We start from the raw sequence: 18,325 nt of genomic DNA on the forward strand, positions 1-18,325 counted from the left end.
GATCATTCGCAAATGTCAAACATTGCATATTTTTTTTTTTTTTTTTAAAGAAATGAGAAAAAATGTTTGAGGAAATTTTAAAACAAATACAACATTTTATGATGATTAACGAATCGGTTATTATTTTCGAGTGACCACTGCATTAAAGTTTCAAAAACTTTTACATAAATAAAACATTTATTGTACAGATTATTTCCACTGTACTAATAGATGACGATTTTTTGACTTCAAATTCATCGGTTAAATTATTAACTTTTGTAATGGATTTATTTGTATATGGGAACTCTTAATGTCAAATGGCTTTATTAAATATATTGGTTTTATTTTCGTGAATTATTTAAGTCATTTGTCATACAGATTACTTGGACTTAGTATTATCATGATACAACCATTAACTTAGGTGCTTGAATTACCAGATTATCTTAAATTTATTTGAAAAACTTGAAAACAATGTACAGTTACAAATTTAGAAAAGTTTCAATTTTTTTCTTTATTTACACAACTTTCAACAGAAAATCAAGAAATCGCAGTTTTTTGAATGAAAAGTGAAGATAATTAAGACTTTAATATACACAATCATTATATTTATTATCAGTATTCATAATATAGGGGAATATCATAAATGTATTCGTGCATTTGGATATATTCGTAGATGCGAATATGTATTGGAACGGGCTTAAGAGTCGAAGCAAAGTCTAAACTGAATCGCTCACATTTCAATTGAGAATCCTTGTTGTTGTTGTTCTGCTGCATGCCTGATAGTCTGCTGATCTGCCATTGGTGTTGGTGTTGGTGTTGCTGTTACTCAAGTTTTGTCTTCGGCCACTTTGGTGCCACTAATTGAGCTGCTGACGTGGCCACAGTCACCGCCACAGCAGCAGCAGCAGCCGCAACCGCAGTCAAGTCCGAAGCTCCGTTGCCTGCGGGTTGTCGTCTGGCTCTCGGATTGCGTGCTGAGCCTGCGGTTGACGCTGACGCTGACGCTTTTGCTTGCTGTTGTCCTGCAGGTTATCCCTGTTGTTGCTTTTGTTATTGCCGTTGTTGTCGCTGGCTCCTGCAGTGCTGGTCGATTGTTGACTTTGTTTCGACCACGATTGCAGCAAGCTGTCACATTCCTACCGAGCACAAATTTAATAATCCACAAAAGTGTCAAAATCGTGGAAACATTTGGCCAACGTAAATAGCCAGGACATCCAATTAGCGTATTCCAGCTGACACTGGCTGATTTAATGGCCGACGCAGAGTATTCACCTAGGGCACAAAGGAAAAATATATATATAGTATCGAGTACTCTGCTTATCGTTACATTCTAATTGGCAACGGTATAAATTTATAACGTAGATCCACAATTATCCATTATTGTGTCCCAATCAATAGCTCCTATTTAAATCTATGTCTATTGTTACCCAAAATTCAATTTGGGTTCACATTTGGTGTAAAGCAATTTACCAGCTATCAATATTGCGTGTGTTTAGTTAACCGATTGAATAAATACTGGTATATTGTAATTAAATATTTTTATTGCAAAATTGAGCAGCAAACACATTGTCGGGCCTAAAACGCCAGTAAACCTCTAAATTAATTATAAGACATTGTAGTTAGGGAATCTCCCATGTCATGACAGGATATTAATTAGGTAGAACGGGACGGGGCAGAAGGTGTTAATTATATATTAACATATGTTGTGTACACTGTGCACATTACCTGGTTTTCTTAGCCATTAAAATATTTTGAAGGTTTTAACTCGTCATTTGCATTGATGTCAACGTATATTAATTACAGAAAATAAGTCTTTTATTATTATAAACCAATTAAAAAAAAAAAACATTAAAGTCTATAATTATTGGGAAATATTGCTTGATGTACACTAGTTGACAAGCAAGTCCATTTTCCACTTGACTGTAAATATTGATGTCAGCTTGGTCAATTCGAGTGTAAATGATTGACTTGATAATTAGCACAGCCCACCTGGCAAAAATCGAGCATTAGTATTTGACGTATAGCCTCTAATTTGTAATGTTAGTATATACACAATCCGCAGCATATTGTGCTTTTAATTTTTCAAATTGCTAAAATTGTCAAAAATTTTATAAATTATGCAAATAATTATAAATACATTTACTCGACAAAAACCGCTGATTAGGTAAATAGATGTACATGATTATAAATCAAATTAATTTCTAAAATAACTGTGATGGACATATTCAAAAATATACATCAATAATAAATATATATGAGAATGGAAATTAGTACACAGAAAAGTTAACAACGCGATAAATTGAATGCTGCTCTTCACACTTTGTGATAAATAAAACAAATAATGTAAAAGGAGCCGGGATAGTAGATTTTAGCAGTGGATAGACAGACAAGCCGCCAGACAAAAAAGCCATATGGACTAGACCGTTAATGATGATCAAATATATACATACAAGCTTTTCAGAGTCAGCCACGCCTTCTTCTGTCTGTTACATGGTATGAACGGAATCAAGTTTAAAAGTGTAAAAATAAAAATGCATGCACATTAATCAATGATAAAATCATAAAGTTATTAATAATCATTTGTCATAATTGTCATTAACCATGGTAGTGTGTTGCTTGTGCTGCCATTTTGCAGCTGCCAATACCAACAAAAAGTTGTAATAACAACAACATAATCAATAGCTTTGCGGCAATGGCTTCAGCATTGTAATGGCCATAACAATAGTGCCACAGAATGGCATTAAGTATATTAACCCTCTGGCATTTATGTAAAAATCCATGTAAAAACATTAAATTTAAAACAAAAGTCGCCGCAGCTCACAGCTTTTCTCTTTTGATGCCCATTAATGTGGCGATATGGAGTATATTGTTGGTTTTGTTCAAATGATTGAACAAAAAGTTCGTGATATAAACTCATTAAAATCCTTAATAATTAGCACTTAATATATGCAATTTTAATTCGAATAGATAAATGAATATGAAAATAGAAATATTGCGTTTTAATAAAATACAGCATCATCAGACTTATTTAAGTATTCTACTCCTGTGATTCTTTAAAATGCCAAAATTTGTATAAGTTAAGTTTATTTATCAAGAGTCCATAAGAATACAGCTTTAAAACAAATATAAGTTACAGTATGCTTGTACATGATATCTGTTAGTTTATCAGCACTTCTTTTCGTTTTAAAAAACTCCATAAAATGTGTATATATTTTTTATACAAAAACAAATATTCACACATCCATTCACCTCCTTTATATACAGTACACGAGTATTACGCAGTACTACACACATACTACGAGCTCTGTGATTTTCATGATCCGACTTTAACATGTTTTTCTCATTTGTTGTGTTTTAAAAGTGCTACGAGCCGCATTTTATCTGAACCAATTAGTCTCAAATTAAATATGCATAAATTGTATGCATTATTTGTCATACTTTTTTATTTCCTTGCATAACAAATGAATCATTTTTTTGTCGGTAGATTGGAGTGAAAACGTGAAAAGAAGACTACATTTATTTTATAGTTTTTACCATATTCCATCAATATTAATATAGTTAATTAGAAGCATATTTAAATATAAAAAAAATTCAGCAAGCACATACAGCAAAGGTAAAAATGAAGTGGAAAAAGGTAATTACTACATGGAATTTTTTCTCTTGTTTTTGCAATTTATTCCTAGTTATTCAGCTTATATATCTTGTATAATAGGATTCCTCTAGATAAGCGTTCTTACTTTTATTGTTAATATTTTTCTAAATAATAAAATTACGATTGTTACGCCATCAATGTCTTTGTCATAGGTCATTGAAGGGTACTCTGTTTGGGATTCAAATGACACTAAACCATTGTACAGTCAAACCAACAATATAGGTACGGGTTGGGAAAGGGTTCACAATGCTGACACGGATGGGTTTAAATCAATGTTTGGACTGAGGGACAGACAGACAAGAGAAACACCTGACAAACGGATTGGACGTGCTTAACTTGTACTCTGTGCTATGGCATGACCAAGGATCTTTTGCGGGAATCGGCCAATGCTAATGCCACTTTAATGCCCTTTATTTTTAGCAGCACTTGGCCCCACTAAACATGTGACAGTTGTCGGCAATCTAAATGTTTTTGGACTGCCACGACTGTCACATCAGGTGTCATCGTCACATAGGTAACGGGTTGGAGAGTTCGCATTAAATTTGAATGCTTTCAATTGCAAACGACAGAAGGGAATATACGAGTATGTCAAAGTTGACACACACGCACAGCTCAAACATTGACAACAGCAACGAGAACGAGAACAACAGCAATTGGTAAATACTAGTACCGAAAGCCAAACGATTTAAATTCAAACACAAATTGCATACGAATACAGGACCACAAGCACAAGAATCACACAGATGCGCATACATGCGAGCTGCAGATACATAGATACGATTGTATCTTTGTGCATTGCTTGACAAACAGCAACAGATATATCGAATGACTACGAGTACGTCTGTCTGTTTTAAGGTCGTCATTGTCATTATCATCATCATTGTCATCGTCAACGTCATTCTCACTCGTCGTTGTTGCTGTCGTCGTCGTGGACATTGAGCAAATAACGCAATTGTGGACATTTCCAGATAACAATAAAAGTGCACCCGTTGCTATTGTTCTTTTCCTTGTTGTTGTTATTTTTGTTGTTGCTGTTGTTGTTGTTGTTGTTAATGTTGCTGTTATTTCTGTTGTTACTGTTACTGTAACAGCTTCTGGCTGAGTGTCCATCAGCATTGTAAAAGATGTGTAAATAAAATAAAAACCAAATATCGAACTATGGAATGGTATGGAATGGAATTATTCAAAAATTCCAAATCTAAAAACATTCACGATGTGAGGTTCAAATCCTTCCATATGATACATGACATTTAATTAACGTACACATCATAAAATTAAAATCTCTTTTTAATCAAACTCATTTTTTTAAAATAAAAATATTTTGATTTTAACAATTAAAATGGAACACAAGAGTAATATTGTTATTTTTAATTAAAAATTAAAGTTTATTTCTTTATAAAAAAAATAAACATGTCAATTTTATTTATAAAATTATAACCGTAACGATTATATATATACTCCTATAAGTTCAAGCTTTGTTCCACTGTGCCAAAGCTCACGAATCAAAAGTCAGAAATGCTGAATGCCAACGAAATAAAATTCAATTAGGCTAAATGAAAACTTAATTCAATTGGCATGCTATAGAAAAACAGTTGGCACAGTCAACAGTCAACAGCCAAGAGCCAACAGCCAGGAGCCAGCAGCCAAGACCCGACCCGGTTAATCCCCTCGCTCACCCCTCAAGTCCGTGAGCATTTCCATGCAGTCTTACCGTTTAGCACGTGCAACACGATGGTGCGGGGGGCACTGTTCGAGGGGCTGCACGTATAGTTGCCGGAATCCAGCTTAACTACGGCGGGTATGATGAGCGAAGCCGTCTGCAATGATACAAGAGTAATACGTAAAAAATATAGAGAATAGCGACACTTGAGATGGCGAGACAGTTGTCAGACGTCAGGTGGTGGTAGGAGGAAGGAGGGACACACAGGGCGTATGTGGAATATCAAGAAAGTAGTGTACGGTAGAAGCTCTCAAGTGCCATGTTGCGTGGCAGAAAAATTAAAATACAAAATATGCGCATACTCGTATAATATTAAAATTATAATTTGACGACGCTGACAATTTTCGTCAGAGTTGCGAAAATTGAATAAAAATGTCCTTGGTCCCGCTCTCTCCCGCTCTCTCCCTCTCTCGCTCGCTCGCTCTCTTTATCTCACTTTGTCGCTCGCACTTACGGCAATTTGCGAAATGAAAACGCGTTTAATGAAAATGCTGAACGGCAGTGAAGAGCATAGAGAGGAGAGAGCAGAAGATTGTGGCGGTTGGGGATGATAATGATGAGAGACACGCCCACACGTGCGGTAAGCCACTTACCGTTATCTGTTTAATGAAACTGCTGCTTGGCAGCATTGTTGTTGTCGTTGTGCTTGGCTCTGATGTCGTGGTTGTTGTTGTCGTTGCTGTTGCTGCTGTTGTCCTTGTAGTTGCTGCTTCTGATGTTGTAGCAGCAGTTGTTGCTGTTGCTGGCCACGTCAATATTGCCGGCGTGTCAGCAGCAACTGCTGCTGCCGCTGTAGCAACGCCTGCTGCAATTTCAACTGCACCTGCATCAGCAGCAGCAGCAGCAGCTGTTGCTGTTGCTGTTGCCGTTGACATTGTGGCTGTTGTGTGCATAGGCGTGGCTGTCGTTGGCAACACGTAGCCATATCCGGCCATGGATGTGCCATAACCCACAGCAATGGCATCAAGAATATATGAACGTGTTATGGCCGCTATATCATTTATCGTCTCTGCTGCCGTCGCAGTCGCTGTCGCTGTCGGCGCAGACGTTTTTGCTGTTGCTGTTGATATCGCTGCCATTGTCGCGGACGTTGACGTTGATGTTGAAGTTGTCGGTGCTGTTGACGTTGTTGGCACTTCCGTTGGCAGATCGATGCGCTCAATTTCCGTACGCCAGCCACGACGATTATGCAAATAGATTTGCTTCTGATTGTAAAACCAATTAATGAAAAGTGGCGGCTCCAGTGCCTGGCTAATTATGCAGCGCAGTTTCACTTGACTTCCGGCCTTCACGTGCCGCGTCGACTCACCGATTAATTCGGTTTTAGGTTCTGCAACAGAGATAGAAACACACACAATCACGTTTAGTACGCCCTTTCAAATCGGGGGAAAATCTCTGCAGCCGCCACTGATTTATTGGCATTCCCTGTGATTTATTGCCGGTCTGTGGGGTGTAGAATTTCGGGGGTGTAGTTGCATTTAGGTCGGAGTTTCATCGATTGTCTATCGTGCGGAATGTTAACAGGAAAAGGCCAATGGGTCAATGATTGCAATTGAAAACAGAAGCTATATGTGTAGTTATCTGGATTCTAGTTATATTTCAAGCTAATATTTATATACAAGTATTTATTAATTTTTGAGTATCTTATTAGTCTACTCATGACTACTCACCCACTATACGAAGATGTACGATTGCGCTGGCCTTGGGCTCCGTGGACACCTGGCATTCGTAGGTTCCTTCGTCCTTTAGCTGCACATATTTGATCTGCAGTGACCAGCGTTCGGGATTGGGCGAGAAGACAGACTGGAAACGCTGATCCGCTATAAAAGTGGTCTGATCCACGGTGAGAATGTGACCATCTCTCATCCGTAGCCATGAAATGGGCTTCTTTACCAATTGTTTCACCTAAGGGGGAGGATGACAATAGATAATAATCGAAAACAATCTGTCAATATTGTGTTATAGACTCATTTTAAAATCAAATCAATTATGTTCTACAAGCTGGCAAAGTAAATCGCCAGCTAACTAACTGAATGATGTCAGCAAAACTTTTACTGTCCTAGTCAAGTCCTGCCACAAAACTTTAGCGTCTACAAGAGCCAAGGAGACTGAATGACACAACAATAGAACAACTGAATCACGAATAGGTAAACAATAACGGCAATAAAATGACGATTCATTTCTGTCAATAATGACAATAATAATTTAGAAGCAATTTTACAGGACAGCCTTCCACTCTCTCCCTCTCTCAGAGAAAATATTGAACTCAAGTCGTTTAGTCCTTGCTAGACTTTGCAGGACTGTGTGCATGTCAGTGTGTTCGTGTATGTGTATGTGCGGATATGTGCTCTCTGGACCACTTGTAATTACACTTGGCACAATTTGTGGTTCACTTTTTCTCTTCCGAATATTTTTTTTGACTTTATGAGACCTTCTTTGTTTTTTTTCAACATTTGGTATAAATATACATATGCCGATTCCACTCTTAACTTCTTTTTTAACCAATTTTTTAAATATACATTTGCACGTTATATTTGGGCTTAGTATTTGAAAAGATGGTTTTTTACTGGGCCAAAATTAAATAATAATTGTTAAAAATTCAAAATATAATGAATGTGAATTCAAGGATATTTATTCTGATTGAATATGAAATATTTAAGGCACATTTTCTTCAATAAACTTTTAACCTTTTTGGCCATTCTTTGCTCCGAGTAAAAACCGTAAAAACAAACTGCGAATAAACACAAATGAAGTCAGCTCGTAGAAGTAAAAAATGTTCAAACAACAAGAATAACAGATCTAAAAAGATGAGTACAAATACGAATTAAAAACGGGTGATTGCTTTTAGATGAAACAGTTTGAAAGTATTTCGGGATTCATGAACAATATATATAGAAAGTCCAATTCAAACTTTTAAATTTTCTGGCTATATAGTGTCAATTTTTAAATTATCATACTTGTATATTACAAATTTTATTTATGAATGAATATTTAATCTACTTATTGTATAAATATGGCTAGTGCTAAAATATGATCTAATCCAGTCTGCACCACTTTAAATTCCAATCACACTTTGCGCACAGTGTGAGTAGCTAGTAGCTACTGACACACACACACACACATGCGCAACGATAGGCAGCTGTCTAAAATGGCGATTGCCAAGTCAGGGAGAGCCGACTCGGCGGTGGCAATGGCAAATGACAGTCTTTGAACTGCTGTCATCAACTGCGTAGTCAGTGTTGGCCACATCTATGGAAACGGCGACAAGAACGTAGTCCTTGTGGGGAGAGATGTAGTTGGGAGGAGGTGTATTGTTGAACGACGTCATGATTAGATACTATAATCATTTGTGTTTTATGTTCTTGTTGTTTTTCATTGTGGTTGCCCGCCGAGCTAAAAGTGTCGGAGGCACGCACACAAAGGCGCCTTCTAAAGGCCGGGAAAGGACCTCACCCACATCCTCACTCCATTGTGACTCTGCCCATCTTCGAAGCCAGCCGACTGTCTGTCTGCGTTTGCCATAATTGCTGGCATTTCCTTTAGGGCCTCTCCTCGAGCTGTTGTTGATGTACGTGATGTCAAAACTATATGAATATGCCGTCCATAAATGAGTACACCCACCCTTCCTCTGCCGCCCATCCCCTATCCCCTAGTCACTATCTACTCCCTACAATGTAAACGCCATGAAGTTTGTTTAGTAAACAACACGAGAGAGGGAAAAGCGTAAATTACTAATTCGACTATGCGATTTACTGTTCATAATAACAATAAAGGTTTTTACAATATTTTAAGTTGTTTTTTCTTAAGCTTTTAATAGGGTGTTTAACATTTTTATAACCCACCAAACTACTTTTAATACAAAAAAGATAAGATAATCATAATATTGCAATGAAGTATATATGCCTTTAAAAAGATATTTTGGCTGTAGTTGAATCAATAAGTAAATAAAATTTTATATTTAATTAATGTACTAAATATTACACTCGACTTTAGTGCATTTAATGTTTTGTCCATTAGAAAGAAAAGGTAACCACAGATTTTAAAGAAATGCATAATAAATTATTCTTCTCATTCACTCAAAACTGTAGACTACTTGGTTGTTTTAATCCTCAGTGTCAGAGAGGAGAGCTTATAAAATGTTGCGGGAAACGTTCAAATTGTGAGTGTCGTACGGGAAGCAGAGGACATTATTATCAGGCTGAGCATCGACATTATACTCAGTATTAAGTGAAGATGCTTATCCACTTCTACGAGCCGTCAGGCAGGCAGGCGGACTAGAAGACAGACAGTTGGGCAACCAGCCAGGGAACCAGCAAGCCAGTCTGTCAACTAGACACGCAGAGACTCATAGAGGACCAGGCTGAGAGGCAGAAATTGGTGCTCGAAAGGAACTTCTATAGCGGCCTTTGGAAGTACGTGTCCTACTGGCTTCACTGGACTAAAAAATATTCATGTGGCTTGAGAGACGACCTGAACTTCACTTGCTATTATCTAATTTAAATTCCAGGCTTGTGGTTAGGTGTATTAGACTGCTCTGGGGGAGGGGTACAGCTTATGTAGATTGCGTTTAATTTGCCAAAAATTAATGGTCATATTTTGGCATCGAATTTATCAGGATGTTTTCACTGTTTTGCAATTTAAATATTGTTAATTAGTTGGCTGCTTTTTGTGTGCTCCGAGCCTTAAGCAAATGTTATCATTGCATTAAAGTCGGGCGACTTCAAATGGGCAATAAAAAGCCCTCAAAGTCTCAGCCAAGTGGCACTTATAGTTCGAGAGCTTGGCTGTCGAGAAAAGCCTTCGTTCTATTGTGCCACCCATATCATAGTTAGCCGTCAGGTTTTTTGAGCTTTTCGTTCCTTAAATATTTTATTTGGCTTTGGTTTGCTGACGACAGCAGCGCAGCTCGCAGACAACAAAGTTTATCCATAACATTTGCGAATTCTGTCTAAACTTGTTTGTAAATAATTTCTTTTATTTTGCCAATTTTTTCACACAACAGTACACCTCAAAGAGCCATCCACTTCACATACCCCTCTGCGGCACGTCCACGGGTAACATTTTTCCTGTTTCTTTTTTTTTTTTATTTTCATATCTGAAAAAAAGTTTTCGCAGACTTTGCAAAATAACCCAAAATGAAGGAGGGCGGGCACAAAAACCAAAGTCGCTTCTAAGAAAGAGCGAAAGATGGAAAGATATCAATTGCTTGCAGGCAAAAGTATATTTTTGTGGATTCCTTTATGTGGATATTCGGTCTATGTTACGCCTACGAACTGAAATTTATTATTAATTGATTAGGTTTAAGAAGATTTCAAGATTGAGCAAAGTTATGACATCTCACGGGCTGTAAACCTGCCTGTATTGCGTTTATTCTTCCTTCTAAATTCAACAGATATTTTGTTATATTTTTTTTGATAAAAGCCTCGTAATATGCATGAGGGGATATCAGCTCTGCTGCTAATTCTACATTCAATTTTAAATTTAATTATATTGAAATATTTCATCATTTATAAGGGTCTACAATTTTACTACACTACGAATTAACTATCTTATAAACTTAACTACTTTCTAAAGGAAAAACCAATTTGATTAAACTTTATGTATTTAACTTTTCCCTACAGCAAATTTCATTTCCCAACTTTTTTTTTAACTGTATATAATAATAAGTACATTAAAATTCTATTGAATTGAGAAAATGTAAAGAAATCTCTTTCAATGCTGACATCTTTCAGTAACTAAATATTTCACAGGTGTTCTTGGGTTTCCTGGAAGCCAAAAGTATTTCTGGTTGTTGTTATTTTTACATTCGAGTTCATTCGAGTAAACAGAAAAGTCTTTGCTTGCTTTTCAAACAGCTGCAACAATTAAAATATTGGTACACCCTTAGTTTTTTTTCGCTGAACGAAAGGGGAAAGTTTTTTAGTAATTTCCTGTGAAAACAGTGCTAGCTAGTGCGCCAATTATAATGACAATAATGATTATTATGCTTATGCGCGTAATTATAAATATAATAATGATCATTACGATGACGCTGTCGAGTTGCATGGAAGGCATTTGGCCAAGGCAGCGAAGCAGAAATAACTAAGTTATTAGCGGATGGACTTCAGTGGCCATAGCTAGTCCTCAACACTCACACACAGTTGCACACTCGCACTCATGCACAGTTTTGGGCGTGGCAGTTGTGTGTCTGTGTGTAGGTCTGAGTCGTAGTATTTGGGTCAGCATTTGAGAAGCTTCGCCGATGGCCATGGACCGAGAGCTGGTAGAGGAACGTCGGGGATTTTAAAACGTGGCAGCGGCAATATCCGGTTTGTTTTCTTTCAGTTCCGACAGGGCCAAACGTAAATTAGTTCAAAGCGCTGCAAATTTGTGTGCCCCAAAGCGTTGGCTGCCACTTCCGCGAGAACCTCCTGCTATTCAATCGTTTCCACCCTTAACTTCTTCTTGCCCTCCTCCTCTTTCGAAGCGTTCTGATTGAGCAAAGCAGTCTGCATAATCAGCTGCTTATTATAAATTATCAGTGGTTATTAAAAATGCGAAAATGCTTTGTCAATAGATTTGTTATTTTTATGCTTACAATAAAAAAAGATCGCATAAAGAAAAGGAAGTGAAAAGTAACCTTAGCATTTTACGTATAAAGTAAACACGAACAAGTGGATCCCCAGTTGATTGGATTCCAGCAAAATCAATCAACTTTTCATTTTACCTTCTTCAGTTTGGTCAACAATTTAATATTCTATTCAAGCATAAAGTACTGGTTTCTGCAAGTCAGCAAAGAAAAAAAAAAGAAAAAGATAAATAAACAATAGCAAAATGAAAATTATATTTTGTATAATCTTTTCACTTTGAGTTCCTTTTATACAAGTATGTACTAACCAGTTGTATGAGTGCTAACCAGGTGTCGAGTTTTATGTAAAGGAAACAAAATTATCATAAAGCTTGAAATGTTATTCAATACAATCTATACAACTTTTCTTTGCGCTTGAAAGTGATAGACTTAAACGCATAAAAAGTATTCCTATAATTCTTTTTAGATTGTGAGAAGTGACGAGATTAACGATACATAGCAAATTGATGGTCTTTAAGATATTGGCGCCGAACATGTTTGTAAAATTTTCCCGAAATTAGAATTTGAAATAACACATTTTAAGTATCGCTAGACGAGTTACTTGTTTTAAATAAATAAACTAATAAAATATGACATAGTTGCCATATTTAAACTATTAATATTTTTACGATCAACTAAAATCCATGTGATTTCAGTATTTATCTTAAAAGTTTCAATACGATCGAGAAACTTCTATGAAAGGCTTTGTTGAACATTGTAAAGTGTTGAAAAAAGTGTAAATTTTATTGACTTTAAGACCATTTAAAATAACTGGAATTTTAAAGAATCCCGAACTACTGTTTAAGCTTTAAAGCTATGAAAAATACCATTTATTAATCAAATGAACATAAATATATGAAAATTTTGAAATTTTGAAAAGGGTAAATTTTATTGACTTTAAGACAATTCCAAATAACTGGAATTTTAAAGAATTCCAAACTACTGTTTAAGCTTAAAAGCTATGAAAAAGACCATTTATTAATCAAATGAACATTAATTTATGTAAATTTTTAAATTTTTAAAAAGTGTACATTTTATTGACTTAAAGACAATTTAAAATAACTGGAATTTTAAAGAATTCCGAACTACTGTTTAAGCTTTAAAGCTATGAAAAAGACCATTTATTAATCAAATGAACATAAGTATATGAAAATTGTAATTCTCTGAATATGCTATGCATGTCGTCTTTCAGTAATGTGTACATTGACGCCTTCTTTCTGAATCAATAAAGGTATTTTGGATCTTTTGAAAAGCCACATATCACGAGTGCTCGTAAATCCATTGGCAAGTAATGACATCTTTTGTGTCACGGCCTGGCCTTTGTGCCACTGCCAAAGTAATCTTATACACAAACACATGTCGCCCTTGCTCCTCCTCCACCGCATATTTAGCCATCTTTCATCCCATTGACTCTCGGATAAGAGTCTCATTTGGCACACATTATGAACTGTTAATTAAAGGAAATTTGGGTTTTGGATTTGGTTGCCTCACTTACATTACAGGGCAGATAGGCGTGGGTTCCCGCTTGGCTAATTATTGTTTGGTAATCATCTATTGTTGGCGGTGGCTTCAGTGTTGTCCTTGGCGCTGGTCGACGAGTTGTTGTTGTTGTTGTCGTTGTCGTTGTGGCTGTTGTTGTAGTTGTTGTTGACTCTTCTGCTTGACTTGCACCAGCCAAGCCGAATGTTGTTGCTGTCGAATTGTTGCTGTTACTGTAAATGTTGCTGCTGGGGACGAACAATGCGTTGCTATTCTGTGTAATTTTGTACTCGTGTTCGTCCAATTTTTGCTCCTCCACGTTTCTATTGCTCATAATAAGATTTGCTTGCAGTGCCGCCGTCACTCCCAACACGGATGGTGGCATTGTGGACACAGTTGTCCAACGTTGTTGATCGCTATTGTTGCTAATGTTATTAATGCTGCTGACGCTTGCCCAAGGAGCTGCAACTGCAACTGCATTCAACAGTCTACTATTTGTGCTCATTGCTGTCATTGACGTTGTTGTTGTTGTTAGCTCGTCATTTGGTTTTGTAATTTGCGTTGTCGCTGAAATTAATGGCTGCAACTTTGCCAATGTCGCCGCTCTCTTTGATTGACTTCTATGAAATGTGTTGTCATTTATTGTGTCGCTCTTTAATATTGACAATGATTTGGATATCGCCACAGCCTCCGGCTCTGTCTGCAGCTGCCTTGTCGTATCCACATCCATTTTCAGCTCCAGCCTTTGTGTTCTTGCTGTAAGTCGGGAACCTAAAGGAGAGAAAGAAAGAAAACCGAAAGATGCGAGTGCAAATTAATGACTTTGTGTTTTGTTTTCAGCTTCAGCTCGTTGTTTGTCCCTTAAGCGGCTTACATATTTCAACTGCTCTGATCCCATTTATCTAATATGCCAACAACAATTAAAACGATTTACGGCTCTCTCTATTTAAATCGCCATCTATGCGAATTTTTCGAATTACAGTTCAATAAATTAATCTGCATTCGCCTTTGATAAGATACCACCTGCCTCCGCCTCCGCCTCCGTCTCATCTCCTCCACCTTTTCTTATGTCCGCGTATTATAACAATTTCGTAATTAATTAGCTAATTACATTCAAGGACGACCAATAAGTGGACTTTGTATTGTTTTGCATAATTTAAGTGTGAGCATTTCAATTGATGTGGGTCTAAATTTAAGTCTTTTTTTGAGGGCGTTGCTAATATTGTAACTTGTGAAATTAAATGGATGGTTGCCGGGTAAACCAAAGAATAGACAATATAATAATATAAACTAAGAGCTTTTCTTTCTAAGCTTCTTTAGAAATGTATATTTTCCAACTAAATATTAAGCGTCTATTGTATCGAAGCCAATTAAATTTGTTTACTGAACGAATTGCCTCAATTATAATTATATTACTATCTATGGAATGTTGTTATTAAATTGTTAGACAACTAAACTGAAGGATTTATAGAAAGTGCCAGAAAGCATTCATACTTTACAAGCTTTAGTTGGAAGAAAATAAGGAGACATAGACATAGATATAGATGTATTCCAAATCAAATATATGGAGCGCTCAATTTTTTACTTTTCTTTGTATATTTTTCTAATAATCTGAGGCAACGACGACTTTGTAATGACAGACAGACTGACTGAGTGGGTAAAAGAAAATTAAATAAAAAGGGAATAGAGAAAAAACTCTATGTGACATATACACATTTGGATATACATATGTAACTTATGTATATCCAAATGTGTATATGTCACATAGAGTTTTTTCTCTATTCCCTTCTTCAATTATCAGTCCACAAGCACCCGCTCGAACCTTGCATTAAGTATAAAGAATTGTATTAAACTGTAAAAAATTGGTCATAATTTATGCACCTATGACACTTGTTAGCAATCTATATCGAGGTCTTGGCTGGCGCTGCAGTTGCGCGTAAATTTGCCAAATTATGGCCATAAATTTAATACTGAAACTTTTCAGAGGGGCAGAGAAAGAGAGTATGAAAGAAAATCACTACAAAAAAAAACAGACCAAGAGCGAAAAAAGAGAAACTGTGCCACGCCACAGATAAAAGAACAAGTGCCGCATGCCACATGCATGTGCTGCGATTTTCTCAATTTGCCACTTGCCGTTTCTTCAATTTAATTAATATTGAGTGCAATTTTTAATTTGCCGCAAAGTTCGCATAAAGTTTTGCAAGTAAAGTGCAACATTCAAGCCAAATTACACAGACGCCAAAAGTTGGCAATGCTCACATCAACTTTTGCCTTATATCACGCTGCGTATGAGCAATATTTAAGCCTCAAAGCATGCACAAGTTTACGTTAATTAAGTAATGCTACACAGCTACACTAACGCTAAGCAGATTGCCAATAATTGAACTCTCAACCCAACTGTCTAATCAAGCAGTCCAACAAACGGCGGACTTGAAATTCAAGCACCAAGTACGAAGCACTTCTAGTAAATGCAAAACTCGACGCCGGCTTTTTACGACACTCCCATTGGGTATGCCTGTCTGTGTGTATGTGTGTGTGTGTGTGTGTGAGACATGTTATCATGTTTTATGTTTATGTTTCCTGTACGTGCAATAAAGATAAAGCGATTCCATATAAAAACTTTTTAATTGCTTGCACTAATGATGCACTGCAACAACTTGATCATAATTATAATTAAGTTACCACAGCCACATCTCATACAATTGGCAAAACTTGCTCAATTTTCAATAAATATATTATTAGCATTTTCAAATTAAACAACTGAATTTTACTGAAATTTACAGGCCTGTTCCGGTTTTCACTTCCTATTTTTAGACTTGGCATTTAGGCTAAGTATTTAAAAAATAAATTTTTTCACTTTATCAGACATTAATTCACCAACACAAATTAAATTCAAAATGCAAAGTATACCCGGAATAAAATTAGAATAGCTTAAAGATTTTAACTTCCAATAAATCTTGACGATAGTGAAAACCGGAACAGTCCTGATAAAGTAAACGAACTTAAATATTTTTTATTATTTTAAGTTAAGCTTGTACTTAAAACAATTTTATTTTATTGAAGTGTCAATATAATAAATGAAAGCATTTCGTTTATTTCAATTTTTCGATTAACATAAATCACTCAATTTTCTATTTTATTAAATTTGCTTAGCATCTTTAAAAATGATGAAATTTAAATAAATGGAAAAAGCATTTTTGCTAATTAGTGTACAAAGAATTTCGATATTCTATTGAATGTAAGTTGATTTGATTGCGACTTTGTCCCATTGTGCGATAGATGCTTCAACTCATTAACCGCAAACAAGTGAAGGACCAAACAGCTGCCGACTTTGACTCTGAGTTCAGTGCATATAAAAGCGAAACATGAAAATGCGCTAGGCATGGAAGGAAAAGCGGAAAGCGGAAAGCGAAAAGAGGACAGAACAAATCAAAACAGCGTAAAACGAAAAGTGCAATAAAACAAGCAAATTACTTGAAAGAGACGCGCAACGCACAAAGCGCAAAAAGAAAACAGCATAATAAAGAAGCGGAATATTAAGAAATATTTCAGTTTAGACGGCGACAGCAGCCGCAGCCTTAAAGTATGCTACGAAAATTTGCTTAATCTCTGCGCACCAAAACAGAAGCAAGTAACAAACTAAAAAGTTGTAAAAAAAAAAGCACAGACTCATACAGACACACATACACCAATACACCCATACACCCGAAGCACACGCAAATTGTGCACAAAGTAAAATATAAAAAGATAAAATGACGGCCCCAGTTGCTGAATGCTGAAGGAACCGCTTATCTCTCTCACTCCCTCTTTTTATCTGTCTCTATCCCTGTCTTTTGCACTCTCCTCCTTGGAGTCAGCACTTGGCGCAAACTTACGTAATGAGGCTCGACCAAGTGGCAAAGGCGACTCGATGACTCCTTGGCTGACTGCGGCGGGGACTTGGAATTGAGACTGGGATTGGGGCATAAAATGAGTTTTAGTCTCATCATGCAGCATTTCATCGAGTTTACTACAGAAAGCATTTTATAAATGCTACACAGACACACACGCGGAGTCAACTCTCCCGCCCATCCATTCAAGCATTAAAGTGAACACTAAAATTAACCAGCTAAACCCTGTGGGCATTTTAGTAGCAAGTATACCACAAAAACCGTCTAACAGACAGACTCATAAGTAGTACAAAAACTCAAGTACATACATACATATTTCATTAGCTTACACTTGGCAAAAAGTTTATCAGTTACGCCAGAAGGGCAAAACTTTAGATTGGCGGGAAAATTTCCATAGGGGAACTGTCAAAGTCAAGAAAAGTTAATTTAAAATATAGGCTGGTGTATGGAAAACTTTTGATAAATACAACAATATATTTTGTAGTTTAACAAAACTTATTAAAATGTGGTGTTCTCAATTTCGTAGTCGATGGAGTTGATCAAAATGAGAATTAATCTATGAAAATTGCTTACAAAATTAACTTTACAATTTACTTTTAATATTTGAAAATTAATGTGTGATTTATTATCATTTATTGGATGAATTTATTAAAAGTAAATATTGAATGCAAATGACTCGAGTAGAAATAATCCCTTTTTTTGCCTTCAATCCTTTTTGAGCAGTATTTATTTATCGTAGATTTTAACTTCAGTGGCTCTAAGTACCTTAAAAATTGAGAGCTAGCCTGAACAACTAAAACTTTTCAGTTTTTATTCTTTTCCTTTTTTCAACTCAATTTCCACTTGAATTCATTGACTGCACATTGTTTTCTTTATCTGTAACTCCCCCATGGAGACGGTATGATGTTGTCTCGTTATCGTTATGTCTGTCCCGCTGACAACAATTCGACACTTTTCCTAATTATGATGGGCATGTTGTTGAGATGATGATGAAAATT

At 36.2% G+C, this 18,325-nt stretch overlaps 1 protein-coding gene across 1 annotated transcript; it reads right to left on the reverse strand.

The window, feature by feature from the left end:
* Positions 1-805: 805 nt before the first annotated feature.
* Positions 806-14,173, reverse strand: LOC117792654 (mucin-5AC). The gene is made up of 5 exons (XM_034632870.1): positions 13,454-14,173; positions 7,022-7,256; positions 5,945-6,681; positions 5,343-5,448; positions 806-1,251 (listed from the first exon to the last, which is right to left on the reverse strand). The coding sequence occupies exons 1-5, from the start codon at positions 14,165-14,167 to the stop codon at positions 806-808; spliced, it is 2,238 nt and encodes a 745-aa protein (XP_034488761.1). The 5' UTR covers positions 14,168-14,173.
* Between the last annotated feature and the right edge of the window lie 4,152 nt (positions 14,174-18,325).

The sequence above is a fragment of the Drosophila innubila genome, assembly GCF_004354385.1.
Source record: "Drosophila innubila isolate TH190305 chromosome 3R unlocalized genomic scaffold, UK_Dinn_1.0 2_E_3R, whole genome shotgun sequence".
In the NCBI taxonomy this organism is placed as follows: Eukaryota; Metazoa; Arthropoda; class Insecta; order Diptera; family Drosophilidae; genus Drosophila; species Drosophila innubila.

Coding starts and splice junctions, on each gene's coding strand:
- LOC117792654 (XM_034632870.1), bottom strand. CDS start 14,167: ATGGATGTGGATACGACAAGGCAGCTGCAGACAGAGCCGGAGGCTGTG. Junction 6,682..7,021: donor CGTACATCTTCGTATAGTGG/GTGAGTAGTCAT, acceptor TCTCTGTTGCAG/AACCTAAAACCGAATTAATC. Junction 1,252..5,342: donor CGTGTTGCACGTGCTAAACG/GTAAGACTGCAT, acceptor TTTGTGCCCTAG/GTGAATACTCTGCGTCGGCC.